The sequence below is a fragment of the Cucurbita maxima genome, unplaced genomic scaffold (assembly GCF_002738345.1).
Source record: "Cucurbita maxima cultivar Rimu unplaced genomic scaffold, Cmax_1.0 Cma_Scf00038, whole genome shotgun sequence".
NCBI lineage: Eukaryota > Viridiplantae > Streptophyta > Magnoliopsida > Cucurbitales > Cucurbitaceae > Cucurbita > Cucurbita maxima.
In genome coordinates this window covers 1,975,822-1,998,519 of record NW_019272054.1, presented here as the reverse complement: position 1 = coordinate 1,998,519, position 22,698 = coordinate 1,975,822, and the positions used below count along the sequence as shown (strand labels likewise).

Here is a 22,698-nt window from a genome sequence, read left to right as displayed (position 1 = left end):
TTTTTTTTTTTTTTTTTTTTTTTTTTTTTTTTTTTTTTTTTTTTTTTTTTTTTTTTTTTGCGTGATTTTGTATAATAAAATAAAATGTATTTAATTAAAATTTTAGTATTTCAAATTTTATGGATAGTTTTTAAAAAAGTTAGAGATCTATTAAATATAAAATTCAAAATTATATTATAATATATTAATTTATAATTTTATTTTTGAATAGGTAAGAGATTTAGATATAAAATTAAAAATTTTAAAATTTATTAAATATAAAATTAAATTTCATATTTAATAAATTTTAAATATTTAATTTTGTATTTAGTAGATTCATAAATTTTAAAAATATAACATTTCAAACAATAAATTTTGAAATTTTATTAGACGTAAATAATTAACCTAAAAAATAATTAAATTCAAACTTTCTAAATAATATTTGTATTATTATTATTATTATTATTATGCTCATTAATTTAGTAAATTTGATTAACAGTTGAATATCACAATCTGATAAATGGTTTTAAAAATAAGAAAAATTATTGAACACCGAAGCAACGCCACCGTGAAGGCTTCTCTCCCTCTCTCTCATCTCTCTTTTATCTGTAATTCAATCAAGCTCGATTCTCGCAAAATTTCTCGGCCAAAAATCATTTCTTTTTTCGTTACCGGATAATTGCCTCCATTTTTCACTCTCAGCTGGGTTCGCTCCTCGATTAATTTTGCTCAACTCTCTCGTAAGTTTGTTCTTTTTCAGGCGATGATCGTTGATTTTATCTGTTAGTTCTTCTATCAATTCCACGATCTACTTGATCATCTGCTGAGTTTCTTATTCTTTGATTCACCGATTGTTTATAATCATGCGATGATTGAATGTTTGAATTCGATTCCGTGAGTTTAATTTCTTGTTGGTGGTTGATTAGGAAAGTTGTAAAAGTTTGTTAGCGGACTGGTGAATTTCTAGGTTGTTTTCCGCTATTCTGTTGCTCACGATTATATTTATTGCGTTAATTATGGGGATTTTTAGCGTTTTATCGTTGGGTGTTGATTTTAATGTTCATATTTTTCGCTTTGCCAGTTTACCTACTGTTTATAATTTTGTGATTGCGTCTTTTAAATTTAAAACTTAAGGAGTCCGACTTTTGTGGATTGTAGTTTCAGCGCTGATGGCTAAGAGCTACTTCAAGCAAGAGCATGATCTTGGTAGTCTTCTACTCCATGCTTTGAAATATTATATAAAGTTCATGTTATAAGATAAGAACTGATAAGTTTTCCATGTTTGTTTTACTAGAGAAAAGAAAAGCAGAGGCCGCAAGGATTAGAGAGAAATATCCTGATAGAATCCCAGTAAGAAATGATATTATTTTGTTACCGTGATTTGATTGCCTATTTGTTATCATCAACTTGATATTCAGATTTTGTTTTTCCATAGCTTTGATGTTCTAAATCAATTACTTCTATTAGGCAATGAGTCAAATTTGTTCTGAATTCGAAGCTATCGATGTATCAGCGTTAATCAGTTGAACAATGTTTAGGTTGATAATCAGTTGAACAATGTTTAGGTTGATAGGAAATAATCGACTATTGATAATGTTTTCTTTGATTTCGTTCCTGAAACGTGGATAACGAACAGTGACGATTATGTTGTTACTGGTTTAGCAGTGGGTTGTTTATAATGAGAATATGCAAATTGTCTCACGATAAAGGCAGTTCATCTGTTGTATTTTTGTTTATGAATGGTTTTAGTTACAATTGTGTTCTTATGGTTTGAAGGTTATAGTGGAGAAGGCAGAGAGAAGTGACATCCCTAGCATTGATAAGAAGAAGTAAGAATCACCAGCATTCATTTAAACTTGAAATTCATGCTTCTGTGTTAGAATTTATGTTCAATGATTACAATTAAATAGAATTTTCTCTCTTTGATTGATGCTTGAAAGCTCTTCTTCATATCTTTGAAAGTGGCCTTTATTTAGTTCTTAAAATTATGCTTCAGTTTCTCATGAACCATTTTAAATCACGGACCTTTCACAATGGTATGATATTGTCCTGGTTTCTCCAAAAGGCCTTATTCTAATGGAGATGCATTCTTTATTTACAAACACATAGTCCTATAGAGCATCCCAACCATCCTCAACAATCCTCCCATCGAATAAAGTACATCATAGAGCTTCCCTTGAAGCTTGTGGAGCCCTCGAACAGCCTCTCCTTAATTGAGGCTTGACTCCTTTTTCTGAAGCCCTCTGAACAAAGTACACCCTTTGTTTCACCCTTGAGTCACTTTTGACTACCTTTTGAGTCTCAAAACTTTTTTGTTCGACACTTAAGATTCTATTGACATCCTAAATTAAGGACATAACTCTGGTACCATTTTAGGAATCATGAACCCTCCACCATGGTATGATATTATCCACTTTGAGTATAAACTCTCGTGGCTTTACTTTTGGTTTCTTCAGGAGGCCTTGTTCCAATGGAGATATGTTCCTTACTTATAAACCCATGATCATCTCTTTAATTAGTCAACGGGGGACTCACTCCCAATATTCCTTAACACAATTGGCAGACCATGTCTTAACCTCTTTCTCTTTCTATAGCTAAGATTTTGATGCAACGACTGCAGGTACCTAGTTCCAGCAGACCTTACGGTCGGACAGTTTGTTTATGTCATCCGTAAAAGGATTAAACTCAGCCCAGAGAAAGCGATCTTTATCTTCGTCGACAATGTCCTCCCTCCTACAGGTACATCCTTTTCCTCTATTATATATTGTAGGATATGTCTTGGGACAACTTTTGAAAATGAAATTCCACATGATCAACAAGTATTTCGATAACGCTGCTTCCTGGAATACGTCATGTGACTATGATCTATCATAATCACCACATTTTATTGTTAGTACACATAGCACCCACAAGTAACAATTCTATTGAAGATAAACAGAAAACTTAAAACACCGAGTATGATATGCAAGAATCAAGAACTATCAACTTGTTATACTCAACTTGGCTGAACAAATCACATAATCCTTCCTTCTTAAGGAGCAATTATGTCTGCAATATATGAAGAGAAGAAGGATGAAGATGGATTCCTGTATGTTACTTACAGTGGAGAGAACACGTTCGGGTTCCGGTGGTAGCGGGCTTGTGTGACAGACTTGATTGTGGTCGTCTGTCATCTTCTTCTCTGTTCTTCTGGTCTCTCTGCCTCTTGCTATTGCTGCTTGTTCTTCTAGTCCATGGATTCTAGCAAGTGATATCCTGTACAGCTTTACATAATGAATAAAAATTGTGAAAACAACTCCACACCCAAAAGTTCCTGCTTCAGATATTGCCTTCATAATTCCTTTAGTGCCCCTTTTTTTGTGGGGCATTTCTCATATTAAATTTTTCATTCATAAATTTAATAGCAAAAACTTTAGATCGGTTTAAAATGTGGAGTATAATTGGTTTATTATTACTTTGTTTGTTTTTTCACCGGATTAATAAAAACACAAAAGTTTGTATTTATTCTTAAAAATAAAAATAAAAATAAAAATTACAATAATACCCTTGAATTTTTAATAGAAATTAAAAAAAATACTCCTTATAAAATCAACAATAATAATTTTTTTTGAACATTTTTTATACAGGTTAAGTTTTAAACGTGGTGGATTAATAGATAATGGTATTTTTTATTTTTTGAAAAAATTAAAGGTTATTAATTAAAATTTTTAATTATTGTTTTGGGAGTAATTGATGGAACCCATTTCTCCACAAACTTTCAAACTCTCTCATCACGTGCTTACACACACCTTTTCATGCACATTTCCACCCACCAAATTTTATTGTTTTTTTTTTTTTTTAAAAAAAATTATAAAAAAAAATCTATTTAACACAATTATTCTTAATTCGACAATCTAATCAATTTTATACCATATAGTTCATCGATTTAAAATTTTCAAATAAAATGTCGTAAATTACATTATAATTCTTCAAAGTGCAATTAATTAATTTATTTATTCTATTTTTAATACTCAATTGTAAAATTAAAAAAAAAAAAAAATTCTGCCCCAATTTCAAAACTGCCATTTTCGTAATTTCCACGTGTAAAAGTCAAGAGTTTTATTTTATGTTGAACATAGCAAGTCCAAATTAAAAAATTAAAACTATAAAAAAGTTTGATTTTTAAAATGGGGACAGAGATCTAAAATTCCTCTCTGTCTCTCCATTTACATTTCTTGGAAATTCGTATTTTATTATGAAAAAATGAAAAGAATATAATAGTTACTAAATAATTCAAAAATTTCCTCCTTAACTAATTAATTGATTACTTTTTCATTTAATAATAATTATTATTATTATTATTTATAAAATTCAAACATTTCAGGAGGATGAATACCTAACACTCCATTTATTCATCATGTCATATACATTTAACACCCTAACTGTTTTTAGGTCCTTCGCCTAATCAAATTAATTAAGACGTATATTTAAATCTCTTCTTGAAAAAAAGAAATTATTTAATTATTCATTTTTCTTCTTACTATTTATTTTAATAAAAAAAATTATTTGATTTAAATTATAAACTTATTTTAAATTATAGATATAATTATATATACATGTATTTATTTAATTTTTATAATTATATTTTTATTATGTTTTTAAATATTTTAAAAAGAAAAAATTAAGAAATTGAAAAAAAGTTGTGGTTTTAATTTCTCTCCCTGGAATGAAAGAATTGTACTAAAAATAGGAAGTGGTGGGACCCACTATCGGCCAAATAAAATAATCAAAGAATATTGATCGTTGAAAAATCTCTGAAAACTGTTCTTACTTTCCTAACTTTCTTGTTCGTGTTCTTCCCTTTAAACCAATCGTTTCTTTAAATCCGTAAAGTTCTCTGTGAAAAACATCACGGCCAATCACAATCTCCAAAACGTTTCACAATGGAGAAGAGTTCATCAGCATCTTCCTTAGGTCCAGGCGGCCTTAATATTTCGCAGGCTTTCTTCAAGCCCGTAAGCGACGCCTCTCCGCCGTCTACCTCTAAGCGCAACACCAAAATCTCCGTCATCGGCGCTGGAAATGTCGGCATGGCAATTGCTCAGACCATCCTCACTCAAGATCTTGCCGATGAACTCGTCCTTGTCGACGCCAAGCCTGACAAACTCCGAGGCGAAATGCTCGATCTCCAACACGCCGCTGCCTTCCTCCCACGCACTAAAATCAGCGCCTCTACCGATTACTCTGTTACTGCCGAGTCCGATCTCTGCATCGTCACTGCTGGCGCTCGTCAGATCGCTGGTGAATCTAGGTTGAATCTGCTGCAGAGGAATGTTGCTCTGTTTCAGAAGATCGTGCCGCCGCTTGTTCAGTACTCTCCCGAGACGATTCTGCTGATCGTTTCGAATCCGGTGGATGTTTTGACTTATGTTGCTTGGAAGCTCTCTGGTTTTCCGTCGAATCGAGTGATTGGATCGGGAACGAATTTGGACTCGTCTAGGTTTCGGTTTCTCATCGCTGATCATCTCGACGTCAACGCTCAGGATGTTCAGGTCAGTTTTCTGATCGACATTTCTTCTACCTTCTTTAATCGATTAGTGCTTATAGTTAATTTTCTGTTACGGAAGAAATTTCAATTTAGGGTTTGGAACTTTTCGATTCTTTCCTTTTTTATTGATTGGTGTCAAATAAGCTAAGAAATTGGATGGACAAAATTGAAGAACAGGAATTCAATCTTTCCGGCCAACTTCCCTGAAATTTGGAAGAGAATTTCCTAATTTCTGGCAACTAAACCACAATAATTTACAAACCTTTAAATTTCTATGTACTAAACTTCAAATAATATTTAATGGATATTTTAGCTCTCAGTCCTAAATCTTAGGTTTTAAATATATAATTGAAATTTCAATTTTGTATTCTAAAATTAAACTTTCAATTTTTCAATTTGGTACTGTTTGGAGATCCATTTGACACTTTTTTAAATCTATTTGACACAAAACATGGTTATAGACTTTTTTTTTTTTTTCTTTTTTTTTTGTCCTCATTTTAGTTTAAGTACCTCCTCTAGTAAGTATTGTAAAAGATCAAAACGAGAAATGAAAAAAAACGTCAATGGTACCCTTATGAAAATGGTTTGGGACCGTTTTCTACTAAATATGTGGGTCAATTTCATCAAATATGAACATTCCTCGTGACACGGATCTTAATTTAGTTTTTTTTCACCTAATGCTTCAAACTGTTCTAATATAGTGCTCGCATGCAAGTTTAGATCGTAAGGTCCGGTGAACACAGCTACATAGATGGTTTTCGAGAAAGTAGCCGTAGATATTTATATTATGAAGCTAAAAAGAGGCTATATTTGTTTGAAGGCATACATAGTGGGAGAGCACGGCGACAGCTCGGTGGCGCTATGGTCAAGCATAAGCGTGGGCGGAGTGCCAATACTGAGCTTTCTACAGAATCAACAAATCACCTACGAGAAGGAAACATTAGAGAGCATTCACAAAGAGGTCATAGGCGGGGCTTATGAAGTGATAAACTTGAAGGGCTACACATCATGGGCGATCGGCTACTCGGTGGCAAGCCTCGCCCGGTCGCTCCTCCGTGACCAGAGGAGGATCCACCCTGTCTCTGTCCTTGCAAAAGGGTTCTACGGCATCAATGGTGGCGAGATGTTTCTCAGCCTGCCCGCGCAGCTCGGTAGGGGCGGCGTATTGGGGATCACCAATGTGCATCTAACCGACGAGGAGTCGGGACGGCTGAGGGACTCAGCCAACACCATCTTGCAGGTGCAGACCCAGTTGGGGATCTGAAAATCCTTACACTTTCTATCCATAAATGATAGTTGTTTTTTTTATGTGTTTTTGAGGAGTGGGATTCATTATGTTTCCTTCTATTACCTCCATAGGAAATATATTACAAACCTATATATAAACTATATTTAAACGAGAGCACACGAGCGTGACTCTCCATTGATCAATATATACTTTTTATTTTGAGTTTTAAAGTTTAAATTTCCATACTCTCGCACATTCGTCAATGGATACATATTGTATTTACTTCTGACACGTCGATTGAGGTACAATGTCAACATACTTGTATTGTTCGATACTGTTCTCGAAGTACCCATTTCAAAAGAAGACACTCGAGATGATTGTCTCTTGACGCTCACCGACACTCCTAATACACGTATGTGTCATAGGTAGCTCACTTAGGCCACAAAGCCTAAGGGTAGTAGAGAGCTAACATTATACCTCCTCATATAGTATATTTTAAGGCATTTCTAATCTTTTTTGGAGTATACGTCATTGTGGAGAGTGGTCATATGGCCTTGTGGAGTATACGTTGGATATTCGATCGACACCAAATTTGGTGAGTTTTCATCTTTCATACAGATAGATTTAACTTGAAACTTATATCCAAACTCCAATTTCTAAGGTGTTATGGCTCGGGCCCTTCTCGATCCTCTTCGAGCTTGTCTTTGACACTCGTGTTGCCTCATTCTCTCTTACTTTGCTTATGCCTCAACTTAACTTTAATGCACACTCTTCTTGGTGTGTAGGATGATTCACCGTCTTTTACATTTGTATCATGACACATGTCTTACCTCGACCTTCACATGATTGGATGACACTTGTCTTATCTCATCTCGATCTTTACAACCTATTGTCTACGTAGTGAGGTTGTGATACTCTGCAATCACGCATTCGAGTATGACAAACTGCAACCAAGGATATGACTAAAATCATTATGGGATAACTACTTAAATTTTTTATTATAGATCGATCGCAGTAGATGACAAGAGTGGTGGTGGTGATTTATTTTAAATCGTATTTAACACGTTATTGTTAGAGGATATGATGTTACCAAGTAATAATGTTCCACATATTTATTTTAAATTGTAGGACTGAAATTAATTAGAACAAATCAGTCACAGCTTAGTCATATTTTAATGCCACCACCGAACACAAATGACTAACCTAAAATTGAATTAAATTGCCACAAATCCTTGCCAGTTCGTGCGATCCATATCCAATCCATTTTCAACACTTGATTTCCTAATTTCATAAATATATTAGTATTCAATATTATCATTCTTCCCCACCAAAAGGAAGAGTAAATAAATAAATTGAGACAGAATACGAGTGATATTTGAAGATACGAAATTATGATTAAGAAAGCACCGAGTAAACCTATGTTGAGCATACTTGGCTTCGAGTAGTCTTATGTTGGTTGACCTTCTGAGAATTTTATTAGGAAACATGTGATTGTGGACAAAACATGTTAAAAGAGTACGTGTTGATCTGTGGGGATAGTTTTTATTCATAAAAACGTTTCAAGACAAGATAATGTGGTTATGTTGTAGGGATGTAGGAGAATGTCAAGGCCATTTGATTATCTCGTAGGGATGTAGGAGAATACCGAGGTCATTTCGTATCGAACCTGTATTTTTAATCTTAGTCCAAATTTTGAACATGCTACATTACAGATAATATAAGAGCAAAGTAGAAGATGGGGACCAAAGTAGAAGTTGGGGACAAGTGAAATCGAATTATAGAAGAGTATATGAACGAATTAAGATCACAATAATGGTTAATTCTACCTGTTAGGGTAAAACTCGGTGTAATTCCAAAACCATGCTTACCTGAATTTGGATAAAATTAACCGTGGTTATTTATTTATTTATTTTGCCATTTTTCAGTTTGGGCTTCCATTTTTTGCTATACATCCCAAATTCTCTTGGGCCCAAAGCCCAAAGGAGTAGGCCCAAATCGAGTCCAAATCCAAGAAAACCGAAATCCAAATAGTTGAGCCCAAATGCCATAAAAAGCTCAGCCCAAAAAGTTAGGATCCAAACCAACGAAGCCCAAGTCCAACGGGTTGGGCATAAACGTTGACAAAGTCAAACCCACACAATATCTATGGAAGACTTTATATTTTATAAATAAAAAAGTTATCCTAGAAAATTTCATAAGAATAGATGGAGAATTTAGAAACAAATTAATTAAAAAAGCCCCTAAATTGCGACTTTAATTAAATATTAATATAAACGTCTAAATAGGATTTAGATACAAGTTTATTTTATCGATAATAATACATATAAATTTTGGTTTAGTATTTATAAAATGTTGAATTGAGAATTCATGAATTGAGAAATTTGGTGGATTATAATTAGTTTGGTAGTAAGCTTTAATTGGTTTAAATTATTGTAATACTCAAATCCAATCCCATTTCTTGAGTTTGGTACTAACTTCAAAAAGACCCGACACTGCATTCACTATTCAATTTAATTTACATGGAAACAGTAAAACTTCAAAATGTTTACTTAAAAAAATAAAAACTATGGTAAAAAAAAGTTTAAGAAAATAATCACTAAGTCATAAAAGAAATAAAGTTTGGTTATTTATTTTCAAACCTTTAATTAAAATTAACGTTGTTGATGATGGTTGAGAGTGAGTCTCACATTCGCTAATTTAGAGAATGATCATGAGTTTATAAATAAAGAAATACATCTCAATTTGCATGAATGCTTATATTCAAAGTGGACAATATGACAATAGAATTCTTAAATATCGAATGAAGATTGTGAGCATCTCCATTGGTACTCAATATCATATCATTGTGGAAGAACACATGAACAAATCCAAACTCATAAAATTTTTATTTATTCGAACATAATCCAACAAGAACACTATCATAATTATTTTATTTGTATATATAAACAATAAAAGCCTAAGCTATGGTATGGCCAATGTCTCTTCTATAAAAGGTGTGATAGCTAAAACAAAAAATTAGAATATTGAGAGATTATGGGTTCCAAACCTTATTCATTCTCTGCTTTTGCCTTCTTCCTCTCCTTCAATCTTCTCTTCTCCACGCTCATCACAACACCTTCTGCTACAGATTCACCCTCCAACCCACCACCCATTCTTCCACCTCTAACTCCGGCTGGAGAATCCGTTCTTCCTCCTCTAACTCCGCCGGTGTCTCCTGGCGCCGATGAAAAATGTGGTGAAGATGGTATTAAGATAAGCATGTGCGCAATGTTGCTGGACTGGGATTTGCTCAAAGTGATTGCTGGGGGCGGAGCACCTGTAACACCTTGTTGCAGCCTCATGGAAGGCCTTGCTGACTATGAAGCCGCTGCCTGCCTTTGCGCCGCCATCAAGGCCAGCGTCTTGGGCGATGGTTTTGTGCATATACCAATTTCATTCACTTTGCTCCTTATTAATTGTGGTGGAAAAAAAGCACAAGGTTTCGAGTGTTTTTGAGTTCATTCACTTTTTATTTCCTTCTGATGTTATTTTCATTACCTTAATCTTGTCGAGTCTATGTTTGCCTTCTAATAATAATAATAAAAACAAACTCTTTCCATGACTTTAATAATAATAAAAACAAACTCTTTCCATGACTTTAAACAACTTTCGAGGTGAGGCGAGATTAGATGTTTAACACTTCTCTACACATGGCTCACGCATGTGATTATGGGCCACTAGGTGGGCTTGAGCACCCCCTAGGTTTGACTTATCGGGCAAGCACTTGCTAACGTGTTCTTGCCAAATACCATGGAGAGAAGGAACCCGCATAACATCATGACGAACATAAATGTCGAAAATTATAAGTCGTAAGATACGTGTTCATATTCATCGAGATATCCTGATATACATGACACACAAATGTGTATGCAGTCCACATGACTTATTATGAACCAAGATAAACTTCCATTTTTTGATAACATAATAAGTCTTGAAATTATGCTTATATGATTCCTATAAAGTATGTAATACAACGAATAACTTTCCTGATATGGTCTATAAAAGTTTATGCATCATACATTATCGTTTCATAACGATTTTATACAACATGACATAATCACAAAATAACATAGTTTTATTACATGACATAGCTTATCATAATATAATATATCATGACATAATATCGAACAACATAGAAATAACTTCGGTAGTCGAAACCATGGTGGTCCATGCAAAAGTACGTCTTTCATGCATTTCTAATTCTAATCCTTAATAGAAAATAAAATCGATGAGATATTTAGTTTCTTAACCTACACGTTCAAAGAAAATAAATCCAAGCTAACTCATTTGCCCATTTAAGCACAAAATAGATCTTTAAGAACATATCTTCACATTATCAAATTAGTATATGCTTAAATTTATGAAATTAGTATTTGGAATTCGAATTCAACATTCTCCTACATCTACATCTGGTACGATGCTTTAAATAGTGAACACTATTTCCACAAATCAATATAAGTTTTTCGAGTATACTTTGTCCTCACTCACATGCATCATAAGAAAATTTTCAAAAGATCACCCAACATAGAATTACTGAGTCATCGAAAAGAGATGTGTAATTTGTTGGTATAAGTAGCGACCTTCAATTTTTTTAAACATTTCAATGTTATCTTATCTTCAGGATCGCTCTCATTCGAATATGGTATCGGCTCATTCATGTACCATTCGTTTACTCAAGTGTTACGTGATTACATTACTTAGAGTTCGAAATTAAAAAAAAATTAAAAAATTATTAATTTTGTAAGGTTGTTTATTTAATAAAAGCCAAAAGAGGTTCACGGGAAATCCAGGATAATGCAATACACTTCAGGTATGGCATGGAGGCATGTGGCCATATGTATGAATGATTAGCAGCTAAAATAAAAATCTATAATATCAACTTTTCATATTATTTTAAAATTCTTAATTACAAACAAAATAGAGAGTTGTTACACGGTAGTAGCCTAATCTACCCTACCCAACTCGAAAATAGAGAGTTGGGTTGAGTTGGATTGTAAACCATGTTCGGGTCATTTGAATCACCAATCAAATGAACCCGACAAAATTTTGGGTTGGTCCAAAAAATTTCTGCCAGTTAACTCAATCTTATTCATATACGCTCCTAGTTATATTGAATATTAACTTATACAAATCATTAACGGTCAAATAACAAATGCAAATCATTCCCGCTAAAATTATTCAACTTTAGAAAAGGAATCGAGACGATGGATTCTCCATTTCAAATCGATTACTCATTCTCTTCCCATCTCGAATCCCATTAAATCTTAAAGAAATAATTAGACAATATATTTAAAAAATAGAAAAGTCTAACTTTGCAACTTATCACAAATAAAATAAAGCTCGTTAACCTAAATATTTTATTTCAAAAATATCAGATTTTAAAATTATTTAAAAAGTTTTTTTGAATTTTTAAAAGTTTGTTTTAATAAATATCCGTGAAAATTAAAAAAAAATATATTAATTCTCTTAAACCGGTAAAATTAACTTTTTTTTTTTTTTTACAAAATATTAAAAATATTTAAAAGATAAAAAAAATTTAAAAATAAAATATAAATGAAGCGATATTTTGATTAATTTAATGTAAAATGAAAACTCTGAAGTTGAGAAAGTTAGGATCCGTGGTATTCTGTGCACATTAAGCGCCAGAATGACACGTATGCATGCATGCAGAGTAAAGGCATCCGCCATGCCCTCCATCACAAAACTACACGTCGATCTGTCACTTGTCGACATGTAACTACTTCTTTATTTTACCCATCATCAAAGGGGTTGACCTTCAAATTCATTGCTTTTATGTATGTGTATATGTATAAAATATTAAATCCCCAAAATAATAATAAAAAAAAACATCTCTTAGATCTCATAATGAACGGATCTTTTCTTTTTAAGTTTGTGAAAACCTCTCTCGAGTATACATATTTTAAAATTGTGAGGTTGACGCTGATATATAACGGACCAAAGTGTACAATATCGACTAGCGGTAGACTTGGACTTGGGTTGGTACTATGATATCAAAACCATACATCGAACGGTATGCTAGCGAGCACGCTAGGCTCTCAAGGGATGAATTGTGAGATCCCCCATCGGTTGGAGAGAAGAACAAAACATTTCTTATAAAGGTGTAGAAGTCTCTCCCTAACAGATGCGTTTTAAAACTATGAGGCTGAATTAGACTATTTCTTATAAGAGCGTAGAAGTTTCTCCCCATCAAATGTGTTTTAAAATTATGAGATTGACAGTGATATGTAACGGGTTGAAGCAGACATTATCTGCTAGCGACGGATTGGGCTTAGGCTGTTACAGTAATATCAGAGCTAGACACTAAGTGGTCGACCCCAATAGATGGATTGTGAGATTTCACATCGTTTGGAGAATACCTGAAGCATTCCTTACAAGGATGTAGAATCATTTTTTATTCTAAATCGTGTGACAAACGATGATACGTAATGAAGTAAAGTGAATAATATTTGATAGTGGGGTAAGAGATATGCAAGAACAAAATAACACCACGAAGCAAATTAAAACAAACCCCAAATCCAAAGTCATAACAAAACATAGTACTCCCAAGGGAAAAGACAATAGATAAAATCAGCACTGGAATCCCTTAGGAACATTCTTCTTGCAGACATTAAGGAGCAAGCTAAGAGAGACAGGGATGTTAAGGTTGTTGCCCAAAACACTGGCCTTAATGGCGGTGCAAAGGCAGACAGCAGCTTCAAGATCAGCAAGACCTTCGATCAGACTGCAGCAAGGGGTCACTGGGGGCTTGCCGATGGTAACATCGATGAGCCCGCCAAGCAGCTTGGCGCAGACGCCGAGTTTAAGGGTATCCCTTGGGCACTTTCCATAGCCAGATGAAGGGGTGGGCTTTGGGTATGGTGGAGGGCATGGCTTTGGCTTGGGTGGGGCTGGGACGTAGCAATTGTTGCAGGCTGAGACAAGGGAGAAGAAAAGGAGGTTGAGAGAAAGGAGGAAAGCAAGAGAGGCTGTAGCTTTGGAAGCCATTTTGGGGCCTTTTTTTTTGGTTTCGCCTTGAAATTTGAAGGGATTTTGAGGGATTGGTGGTGGGATTGAAGGGAGAATTGATGGGGTTTTATAGGGTTTGAGGGAAAGAAGAATATGATGCCACTAGCTTGGCCAACCCATGTGGTCTCTTGGGATTTTAGCTGGCAGGGTTTGAAGAAGAAGCTCACAAGTTTAGGCAAAGTTTTGGAGGTTTGTGGAATGAAATGGGAATATTATTCTCTCACTCTTACCCATTTTTTTTCATTCTTTTGAGTCCATCCATAGCTGCAAATATTGATATGATCAATACCCAAAGCTTTCTATGGTATATGACAAGTGGCTCCACAAGGGATGTCATGTCGGTGTAGTGGACATATTTCGATTTGATACTAATTTATTTGAGTTCATACCGAATTCGATTCTTTTTCTACCTGTATCGAATAGAATAAATAGTATGCTATCACTTGAATCTATAGTCAATTTTGTAAACAATAAGAGTAGTTAATAATTGAACCTGATTTCGCAAATTAGTGTAATTTTCGTATTAGTTATAGTGCACTTTTATCTTAGGGTTAGTTAATTCTATTTCTCGATGGAGGTAAGGGAAGGAAGTGAAGAAATCTCTCTTTTAATTTACATTTTCTTACAACCGTTCTTAATATATAAGAACAACGTCGTTTGTGTTGCTCTTTCGTGAAGTGGACGATCATGACAGAATTCTGTGCCAACAGTACCATAAGACGGGAAATAAGTGGGCGTAAATGAAAAAACATGGACAAAATCTTGAAATTCAACAAAAATAGGATTTTATTCTTCTTGTTCCTTCAATTTCAAATTTTTAATTATTTTTAATTTAATGATAGTTCATTAACTTTTGTATTTATGTAAAAATAATAATAATTAATAAATTAGAAACTATTTGGATCTGAGGGACAAATTGTGGGGATGGCATAATGGTAGGACCATAGTGTGGGGTCACCTTCAACCCTTATTTTAAGGCTATTACCGATAAATATCCATTGTACTTTTATTTGGTAATTAATTAATTAATAAACTTTTAAGATTTTGCTATAAATATATCATGTTCAGCCTCACGGTTAACCCTGTCAAAATAGGTAAATGCAACTATCCTAGATTCGGTCTTATGGTCTCCACTACAATGACGTCATCCATAAAAGAGTGTAACTACCATATTTTTCTACTGAAATAGAGCTCCTACCACATGCATGACGAGACCTTCTTATGCAGAAATATTCATTTAAAATAATTCATAAAGCAATGTTATGAACTTATAAGTTCGCATTAAACCTTAAATGATAGTTGGAATAATCACATTAATAGATGCATTGACAGTTATCTTCGATCTCAAATCTGTATTGATAGTTACTTTTTAAGTGTTAGTCACAATTACAGTGACACTTACGATTCTAGTTATATTTGTGGTGAAGGTGGAAATAACAGTGAAATTGAGAGTTCCAGTATAAGAGCTAGAACAAATGGAAGTGATTTAACTAGAACGGAGAGTTCTATCGAAAGTTCTACGGAAAGTTCAAAGCTAAATAACGAAAAATAACCAATGTGAAATATAAATAAACAAAGAAAATATTAAAACGATGCCTTGATCTAACCTAGAGCTACACATTAAATTAAAGGCAACAATCCTAACACAAGTTCTATGGTCTTCAAAATGACGTCGCTGTCATGCGTACATGAGTGTCTTGCCTTTACCTGAAATATAAGAATAACACAAAACTTAGTATTTTAAGAAATATTTAGCTAGTGACCCTACTATTGGCATTAGGGAATGCAAACACATACAAAATGATGAGACCTATCATTTAAAACGGTCTTCTTTTAGGTGGCTTTCTAGTCCGGGCAAATTGGATGTGTAGTACTTCTTTACACACGACCCACACATGCGAGCCCCCAGGGTCTGCAAACACATGCACATGTGTATTACTTCTTTACATACGGTCCACGAGGCTGGTTTGCACACTCCTAGGGCCTGCTGGTTGGGCTATCACTCTTTGAGCTGTTACTAGACACCCTATGAGAATAGCAACTCGTCGTAGCATCATGGTAAACATGATGGATGGTCCTTTAAGTCTCATAGTGTACGCGTCTGTATTTATTATAAATGGTAATTATCTCATGTCTACATACAATTATATATGAGGGCCCTGTATTTTCCACTGTAGTGTAATAAATCATGCAAGACAACCCCTATTCTTTCATCACATATTACAATCGGTAATATGCCGGCATAAAACTGTTATAAAATCATTTCATTTGTAACATAACTTTTAAATCATGACACATGGATTGTGCATGGTAGATTTCGTTATTTCAAACACATCATAACATGTCATAGTATATCATGGCCTAACATAACATATCATAGTACATCAGGACATCTCATAACATAATATAGCTTATTGTAACATAACATGACATTTCATTTATGCCATAATATTATTTGGCATATCATATGGTGACACATAACATAACACCACATATCAAAGCATACCACACATATGACACGTGCAGGGCCACTGGTCACGTGTCATCATACATAACAATTCTTTCAACCAAACCCTTAGGTAAGCTCGTATACGTACCCCCTGGACATGGCCTTCGACTAGCATACACTCATGCTATCGGTATACCACGGAAGGAAGTGAGCATACATCATAATATACATAACACCGTATCATAACATCATAGTGTACACGTTCGAACTAATCATAATTGGAAAGTATCCTGATGCATGTGAATATACAGTATGCACGAGGCCTCCATAGTTTAAAATTCTGATATGTATTTGTGATGCAAGATATATCTTCGTTAATTTCATAGGTAACATAACCCTATTATATCATTTCATAATGTAGTGTATAACATAGTACCACATTTTCGTAACACAACATAATCATCAATGGCATAACGTGTCAACACGATATCCCATAACATGTCATATCTCTTATTTACAACATAACAAAACATAATAAACAAACATTAGACAATCACAAGGTATGTAATGTGCAAGGACACCACGTGTGCCATTCATACTTCAAACAATTCATCCAACCAAACTAGTAGTGAAGCGTGATTAGCTTAGGCTAAAGTTACTAATTATTTATGAGCCCAAATTTTTTTCTCAAAATCAAATTCAACCTATATGGCCCGCGACATCGGTTTAGAATATCGACTAAATCCACTTTTAATTTTTTTTAAACCTACATTCCTTTTAATTCCTAAAAGAGTTGTGTTTAAGAATTTCTCAAAATTTTCAACCAACGACTATTCAAAAATATAAACACTACTATAGTTAACAAATAAGAAAATTTTAATTTATTGATTCCTTCAAACTCCAAGAGGAATAGACCTCATGAAGAAAATAGAAAAACCGATGATAATTTGTAATAAATTCTAAGACAGAGAGAACCGCAAACGACATACATCAAACCACACTCAAGAATTATGATAGATATTGATTATAATCAGCACTTGAATCCCTCGGGAACCTTCTTCTTGCAGACATTAAGGAGCAAGCTGAGGGAGACAGGGATGTTAAGGTTTTTGCCCAACACATTGGCTTTAATGGCAGTGCAAAGGCAGACAGCAGCTTCGAGATCGACAAGGCCTTCGATGAGGCTGCAGCACGGCGTCACAGGGGGCTTGCCGACAGTAATGTCAAGGAGGCCACCGAGCAGCTTGGCACAGACGCCGAGTTTAAGAGTGTCCCTAGGGCACTTTCCATGACCAGATGAAGGGTTTGGCTCTGTAGGAGGGCATGGGTTGGGAATGGGAGGGGAAGGGACATAGCAGTCGCTGCAGGCTGAGACAAGGGAAAAGAAGAGGAGATTGAGAGAGAGGAGGAAGGCAAGAGAGGCTGTAGCTTTGGAAGCCATTTGGGTGTCTCTCTTTAAAGCTTTTGAAGGGAGTTTGAGGGATTTGTGTGGGAGAATGGGTGGGTATTTATAGGATTGAGGAAAAAAGAAATGATTTATGAAAGAATTTTAATTAATATATTCAAATATTTTTGTAATATTTTAGTTACAAACGTAATAATGATTTAAATTGTTTTTTTTCCCCCTACACATTACATTATAAAATTATAAGAAATAAATATATTTATGGCATATGCGTTTCTTGCATGCCGAATAACTACATTATTACCGCCCATGTCGTTCGTTACCGGAACACACGTCGGCCGGTCAACCGTCGACATGTCCGGCACTACTTTATTTCAGCTCTAAAATCTTGAAGATCTTCTAGGCTCGATTTTGAACTATTTAATTTAATTACAAAAGTTCATATTAAAATAGGATTCACATCCATATGAAAAGAAATTATTCAATCACACAGCTACTATGTAGTTGTCATCTTGCTTGTCAATTAAAAGAATCTTCCTTGAAATAACTATTTTACAAATTCGATTTTCTTTTTTTTTTTCTTTTTTTATTTTCGACTCTTGCGATGAAAAAATCTTATCTCCATTGTAGTGTCTTCTCAAATATTCTTTTTATATATATGGTGAATGGTTTGATATGCAATTTTGATCATGTCTTTTGTTTTTCAAATTCAATAACTAAGTTTGGGATGAGTTTAATGAATATTTATTTGAGATATTTAGTTATGAAAGTTATTTTTCATTTTGTAATTCTAATAATACACACAAATATATAAGAGGAGCTGATATTATTGGAGGTAAAGTGGTAAACTATTGAAATAAGTTTAAAGTTACTATAATCTTTTAAGCTTTTAGACTTGGTGGTAATTTAACATGGTGCAAGATGAAAAGGACATGTAATCAAATACTTTGCAAGCAAGGAGGAAATACACGTTGATTGATGAAGCTTGGATCTCAAACTTGTAGTTGTTTAGAGGAGGGAATCATTCTAGATGAATGTGAAATCAAAGGCACAATAATATGATATTTGTCATTTTGAGCATAAACTCTCGTGGATTTATTTTTTAATTTTTCTAAAATGTCTTATATCAATAGAGATATATTGGAGCAAGATGAGAAGGAGGTCTCATTGGGAAGAAATTGGAGGCTTAAAATGATCAAGAAGGATATCTCATTTAAGGTCAATTTAGATCATTTCAGAGCTTAATGTGAAGCCCACCGTTAGCAGATATTGTCCGCTTTGGCTTGTTACGTATCATTGTCAGGCTCACAGTTGTAAAAACATGTATGTTAGGGAGATTTTTCCACACTCTTAGAAGAAACTTCATTTTCCTCTCAAACGTTTGTGGGATCTCTCAATCCACCCTCTTGGGACTCAATGTCCTCGCTAGCATACTACTCAATGCCTAACTTTGATATCATTTGTAACCACCCAAACTCACCTCTAATAGATATTGTCCACTTTGGCCCATTATATATTTCCATCCGCGTCACAATTTTAAAATGTAGGGAGAGGTTTCCACATCCTTATGAGAAATGTTTCGTTCCCCTCTCCAACCAATGTGGGATCTCTCACGATTTTCAAACGTATCTGTCAGAGAGTTCTCATCTCCAACCGATGTGAGATCTCTCATGATTTTAAAACGCGTGTTAAGGAGAGGTTTTCACACCCTTAAAAGGAACGTTTTGTTTCCCTCTCCCTCCGATGTGAGATCTCTCAATCCACCTCCCTTGGGGGCTCAATGTCCTCACTGGCACACTACTCGATGCCTGGCTCTATACCATTTGTAACTTGGAGTCTGTTTGTCTTGCATCATTTATTACGCCATGATAGAAAGTATGGAGATCTCATGTATAACTTTGTGTTCACGTGCATCAAGATACTTCCCCATTATGATAAGTATGGACACGTACACTGAGACTAATTGTGACAATTATGTTTGCGATGATGATACGACAGCTGCTATTCCCTACGGGTGTCTAACAACAGCCCATCCAGCGAGTGCTAGCTCGACCAGTAGGCCCAAGGGGTTGCGATCCCACTTGGTGGATCTATATTTACACGTGTGGGCCGTGTATAGAGAAGTGCTACACATCCAATTTAGCTCAGACTAAAAAGTCGTCTAAAAGAATGAAATGATGTTTTAAATGATAGGTCTCACTATGTTGCATGTGTTTGTATTTTATGGCCTAGTATTTCTTAAAATACTCACTAGCGATTTGTTACTTTCAAATTTCAGGTAAAGGCAAGACACCCCTTTGTACAAATGACGGTAGTGACGCGTGAAAACCATGGAACCGGTGTTAGGGTAGTTGCATTTCATTTCATTATATAGTCTTAGGCTAAATTATGACAATGTTTTATTTTCTAGTTTTTGGATATACTATTTATTCTCTTTTCTTATATGTTTTTAGATTGATTTAAGGATTTTATTTTCAAACAGGTAAGTCATGACATTTTTTATTTAACTATTTAAAATGAATGTTTTCGCATAATAGGCCAATCAACATATCATAGCGGTCCTATTTCAATAAAAAAAATAGGATTGATAGATATAATACGTTAATATTGAGCTAATAGGTGAAAAATACGCATGAGTAAGATCATGAGATAATCTACATAATACGCGTAATTGATTGTTGTGGTGTGATTCTTAGAATTTGATGAGATAGTTAGCCTATTTAGCTGATGAATGAACAATTTTGATATACTCCTTGAATTTCTAGGGTTAATCCTTGAATTTCTAGGGTTAAGTCGGATAAAATGAGCTATGTAGTGGTAAGCATAAGACATATGTGCACGATCATGATTGACTTTCACTAATAGAATTTAGATTGAATTGCTAGTGATTGATGGTTTATGAACTGTTTCCTTTAGATTTTGATGTAGAATTTAACGGTGGGTATTGTTCATGACTAATTAGGACACAATGGATAAGATTTATCATTTATGTTTTGTAAGGGCAAATATGTTAGATACGGTGCCAAGGAGTAGAACCATGAGCACGATAAGGATTTCGGTTTTGTCATTTTACTATGTCCTATCTAATGATTTATGATTAAGTATCATACAACATGACATAGCTGTCGTGCGAGAACATTTGAGGGACTTTTTAACTCACCTCTAATAATGAATTCATTTTGATTAACGAGGACCTACATAGTATTGGAAAGATATGAAGTCACTTCCCTTCGATTGATTATACAATGCAGGGACTATTAGAGGTATCCAACTAACCCTTAGTAGTGAATCCATCCCGATTAATGGAGTTTGCATTCATACTTAGGAATGTGCCACATGAATCGTATATAGAAATGAGATCAAGGGATCCCCAACAATTTCTTGATTGTAAACTTGCTTACCTGAGCAAGAGACCACATGAGGACATAATAGTTGGCAGGCACGAGGGTCACTCCGTGCACTATTAATAAGACGTTATGAGGCTTATTAAGGAGTTGTTAGTTAATCCTTGACTATGATAGGGATATTAGATCATTTTCTTTTGAATTTATGCTTTTAAATTACTAACCAAATCAACTTTTAATACGTTTTATTAAATTACATTAACTTTAATTCTAATGCGTCTAAAAACAACTATTAAAAAATACAATTAAAACTCATAATTCACCAATAATCAAAGTTTAATTTATTGATTCCTTCAAACTCCAAGACGAATAGACCTCGTGAAGATAACAGAACAACCGATAATAATTCGTAATAAATTCTAAAACAGAGAGAACCCCAAACGACGTACATCAAAGCACATTTAAGAATTCAAGAATAAGGAAAGTCACTGATTATAATCAGCACTGGAATCCCTCGGGAACCTTCTTCTTGCAGACATTAAGGAGCAAGCTGAGGGAGACAGGGATGTTAAGGTTTTTGCCCAACACATTGGCTTTAATGGCAGTGCAAAGGCAGACAGCAGCTTCAAGGTCGACAAGGCCTTCGATGAGGGTGCAGCACGGCGTGACAGGGGGCTTGCCGATGGTAACGTCAACGAGGCCACGGAGAAGCTTGGCGCAGACACCGAGTTTAAGAGTGTCCCTAGGGCACTTTCCATGGCCAGATGAAGGGGTTGGCACTGTAGGAGGGCATGGGTTGGGCATGGGAGGGGAAGGGACATAGCAGTCGCTGCAGGCTGAGACAAGTGAAAAGAAGAGGAGATTGAGAGAGAGGAGGAAGGCAAGCGAGGCTGTAGCTTTGGAAGCCATTTGGGTGTCTCTCTTTAATGTTTTTGAAGGGAGTTTGAGGTATTGGTGGTGGGAGAAAGGGGAGAATGGATGGGTATTTATAGGATAGAGGATAGAAGAAATAATATATGAAAGAATAATAAGAAACCAGAAGTTATTGTATATATTATTGATAGGTACCCCAAGTGGGATCTCTTCAGATTTTAGCTGGCATAGATTTTAGCTCTCTTGAGATTTACTTGCTCATTGTAGCGAAAAAGTATGTTCTTTTTGTTCGATTGATATGATAGATCGTATGAGTTTGCATTTAACTCCAATAGTGGATTCACTTATTGAATATTTCTTAAAATAATCAAGCCACGTACTATTGTATTTCAGGTAAAAGCAAGACGATACATCACAACTCAAGACCATAACACTTGTGTACAGTAGATGCATTTATTTTCTTAGATTTAGGCTAGAATATAATGTTCTTAATTTAAATATTTTTTTTATTTTTTCTTAGTCTTTTCATTGTTTCGCTTTAAAGATATTTTCGAAACACATAATTCTAGGACAATGTTTTAAGATAAAATTTATGTTTTATGAAGAAATTTAAATGCTAATTTCTACCAAGAAATAATTATGCTATGATGATAGTAGCTCCTCCAAGTAGTAGAAATCTAAGTTCATTACAATATCTATTTTAGGTTTATTGGTCATGGGTAATCTATAATATATCATTACTCTTTGAATTTAAACTATGTGACACCAAGTAAAAAAATGGTGTAGGAATGAACTGAGATATATAAAAAAAAATAAAAAAAAAAACAA

The 22,698-nt window shown here is 34.4% G+C and overlaps 7 protein-coding genes across 10 annotated transcripts in view; 3 read left to right on the top strand and 4 right to left on the bottom strand.

Moving 5' to 3' along the window:
• The window catches only part of LOC111468837 (leukocyte receptor cluster member 1 homolog), an 8,140-nt gene extending 3,769 nt beyond the window's left edge, over positions 1-4,371 (bottom strand). For 2 of the 4 annotated variants that reach the window (XM_023113956.1, XM_023113957.1), the window contains exon 1: positions 4,360-4,371. The gene's annotated coding sequence lies outside the window, so the exon portion shown is untranslated. The remainder of the gene's footprint in view (positions 1-4,359) is intronic. The other 2 variants (XM_023113958.1, XM_023113959.1) reach the window with 1 other exon arrangement.
• On the top strand, positions 514-3,300 carry LOC111468839 (autophagy-related protein 8f). Its single transcript, XM_023113961.1, has 6 exons — positions 514-719; positions 1,138-1,185; positions 1,274-1,329; positions 1,756-1,808; positions 2,600-2,718; positions 3,016-3,300. Exons 2-6 carry the CDS (start codon positions 1,149-1,151, stop codon positions 3,111-3,113), a joined length of 363 nt encoding a protein of 120 aa, XP_022969729.1. The 5' UTR covers positions 514-719; positions 1,138-1,148; the 3' UTR covers positions 3,114-3,300.
• A 412-nt stretch (positions 4,372-4,783) lies between the features above and the next one.
• On the top strand, positions 4,784-6,964 carry LOC111468835 (L-lactate dehydrogenase A-like). Its single transcript, XM_023113953.1, has 2 exons — positions 4,784-5,510; positions 6,327-6,964. Exons 1-2 carry the CDS (start codon positions 4,902-4,904, stop codon positions 6,768-6,770), a joined length of 1,053 nt encoding a protein of 350 aa, XP_022969721.1. The 5' UTR covers positions 4,784-4,901; the 3' UTR covers positions 6,771-6,964.
• A 2,801-nt stretch (positions 6,965-9,765) lies between these two features.
• LOC111468986 (14 kDa proline-rich protein DC2.15-like) lies at positions 9,766-10,262 on the top strand. Its single transcript, XM_023114170.1, has one exon. The coding sequence runs from the start codon at positions 9,768-9,770 to the stop codon at positions 10,227-10,229; it is 462 nt and encodes a 153-aa protein (XP_022969938.1). The 5' UTR covers positions 9,766-9,767; the 3' UTR covers positions 10,230-10,262.
• Positions 10,263-13,213: 2,951 nt separating this feature from the next.
• On the bottom strand, positions 13,214-13,855 carry LOC111469140 (14 kDa proline-rich protein DC2.15-like). The gene has a single exon (XM_023114393.1). The coding sequence runs from the start codon at positions 13,776-13,778 to the stop codon at positions 13,362-13,364; it is 417 nt and encodes a 138-aa protein (XP_022970161.1). The 5' UTR covers positions 13,779-13,855; the 3' UTR covers positions 13,214-13,361.
• A 3,259-nt stretch (positions 13,856-17,114) lies between these two features.
• On the bottom strand, positions 17,115-17,731 carry LOC111469143 (14 kDa proline-rich protein DC2.15-like). The gene has a single exon (XM_023114394.1). The coding sequence runs from the start codon at positions 17,687-17,689 to the stop codon at positions 17,279-17,281; it is 411 nt and encodes a 136-aa protein (XP_022970162.1). The 5' UTR covers positions 17,690-17,731; the 3' UTR covers positions 17,115-17,278.
• A 3,584-nt stretch (positions 17,732-21,315) lies between these two features.
• On the bottom strand, positions 21,316-21,961 carry LOC111468966 (14 kDa proline-rich protein DC2.15-like). The gene has a single exon (XM_023114145.1). It carries the CDS (start codon positions 21,904-21,906, stop codon positions 21,496-21,498), a length of 411 nt encoding a protein of 136 aa, XP_022969913.1. The 5' UTR covers positions 21,907-21,961; the 3' UTR covers positions 21,316-21,495.
• Between the last annotated feature and the right edge of the window lie 737 nt (positions 21,962-22,698).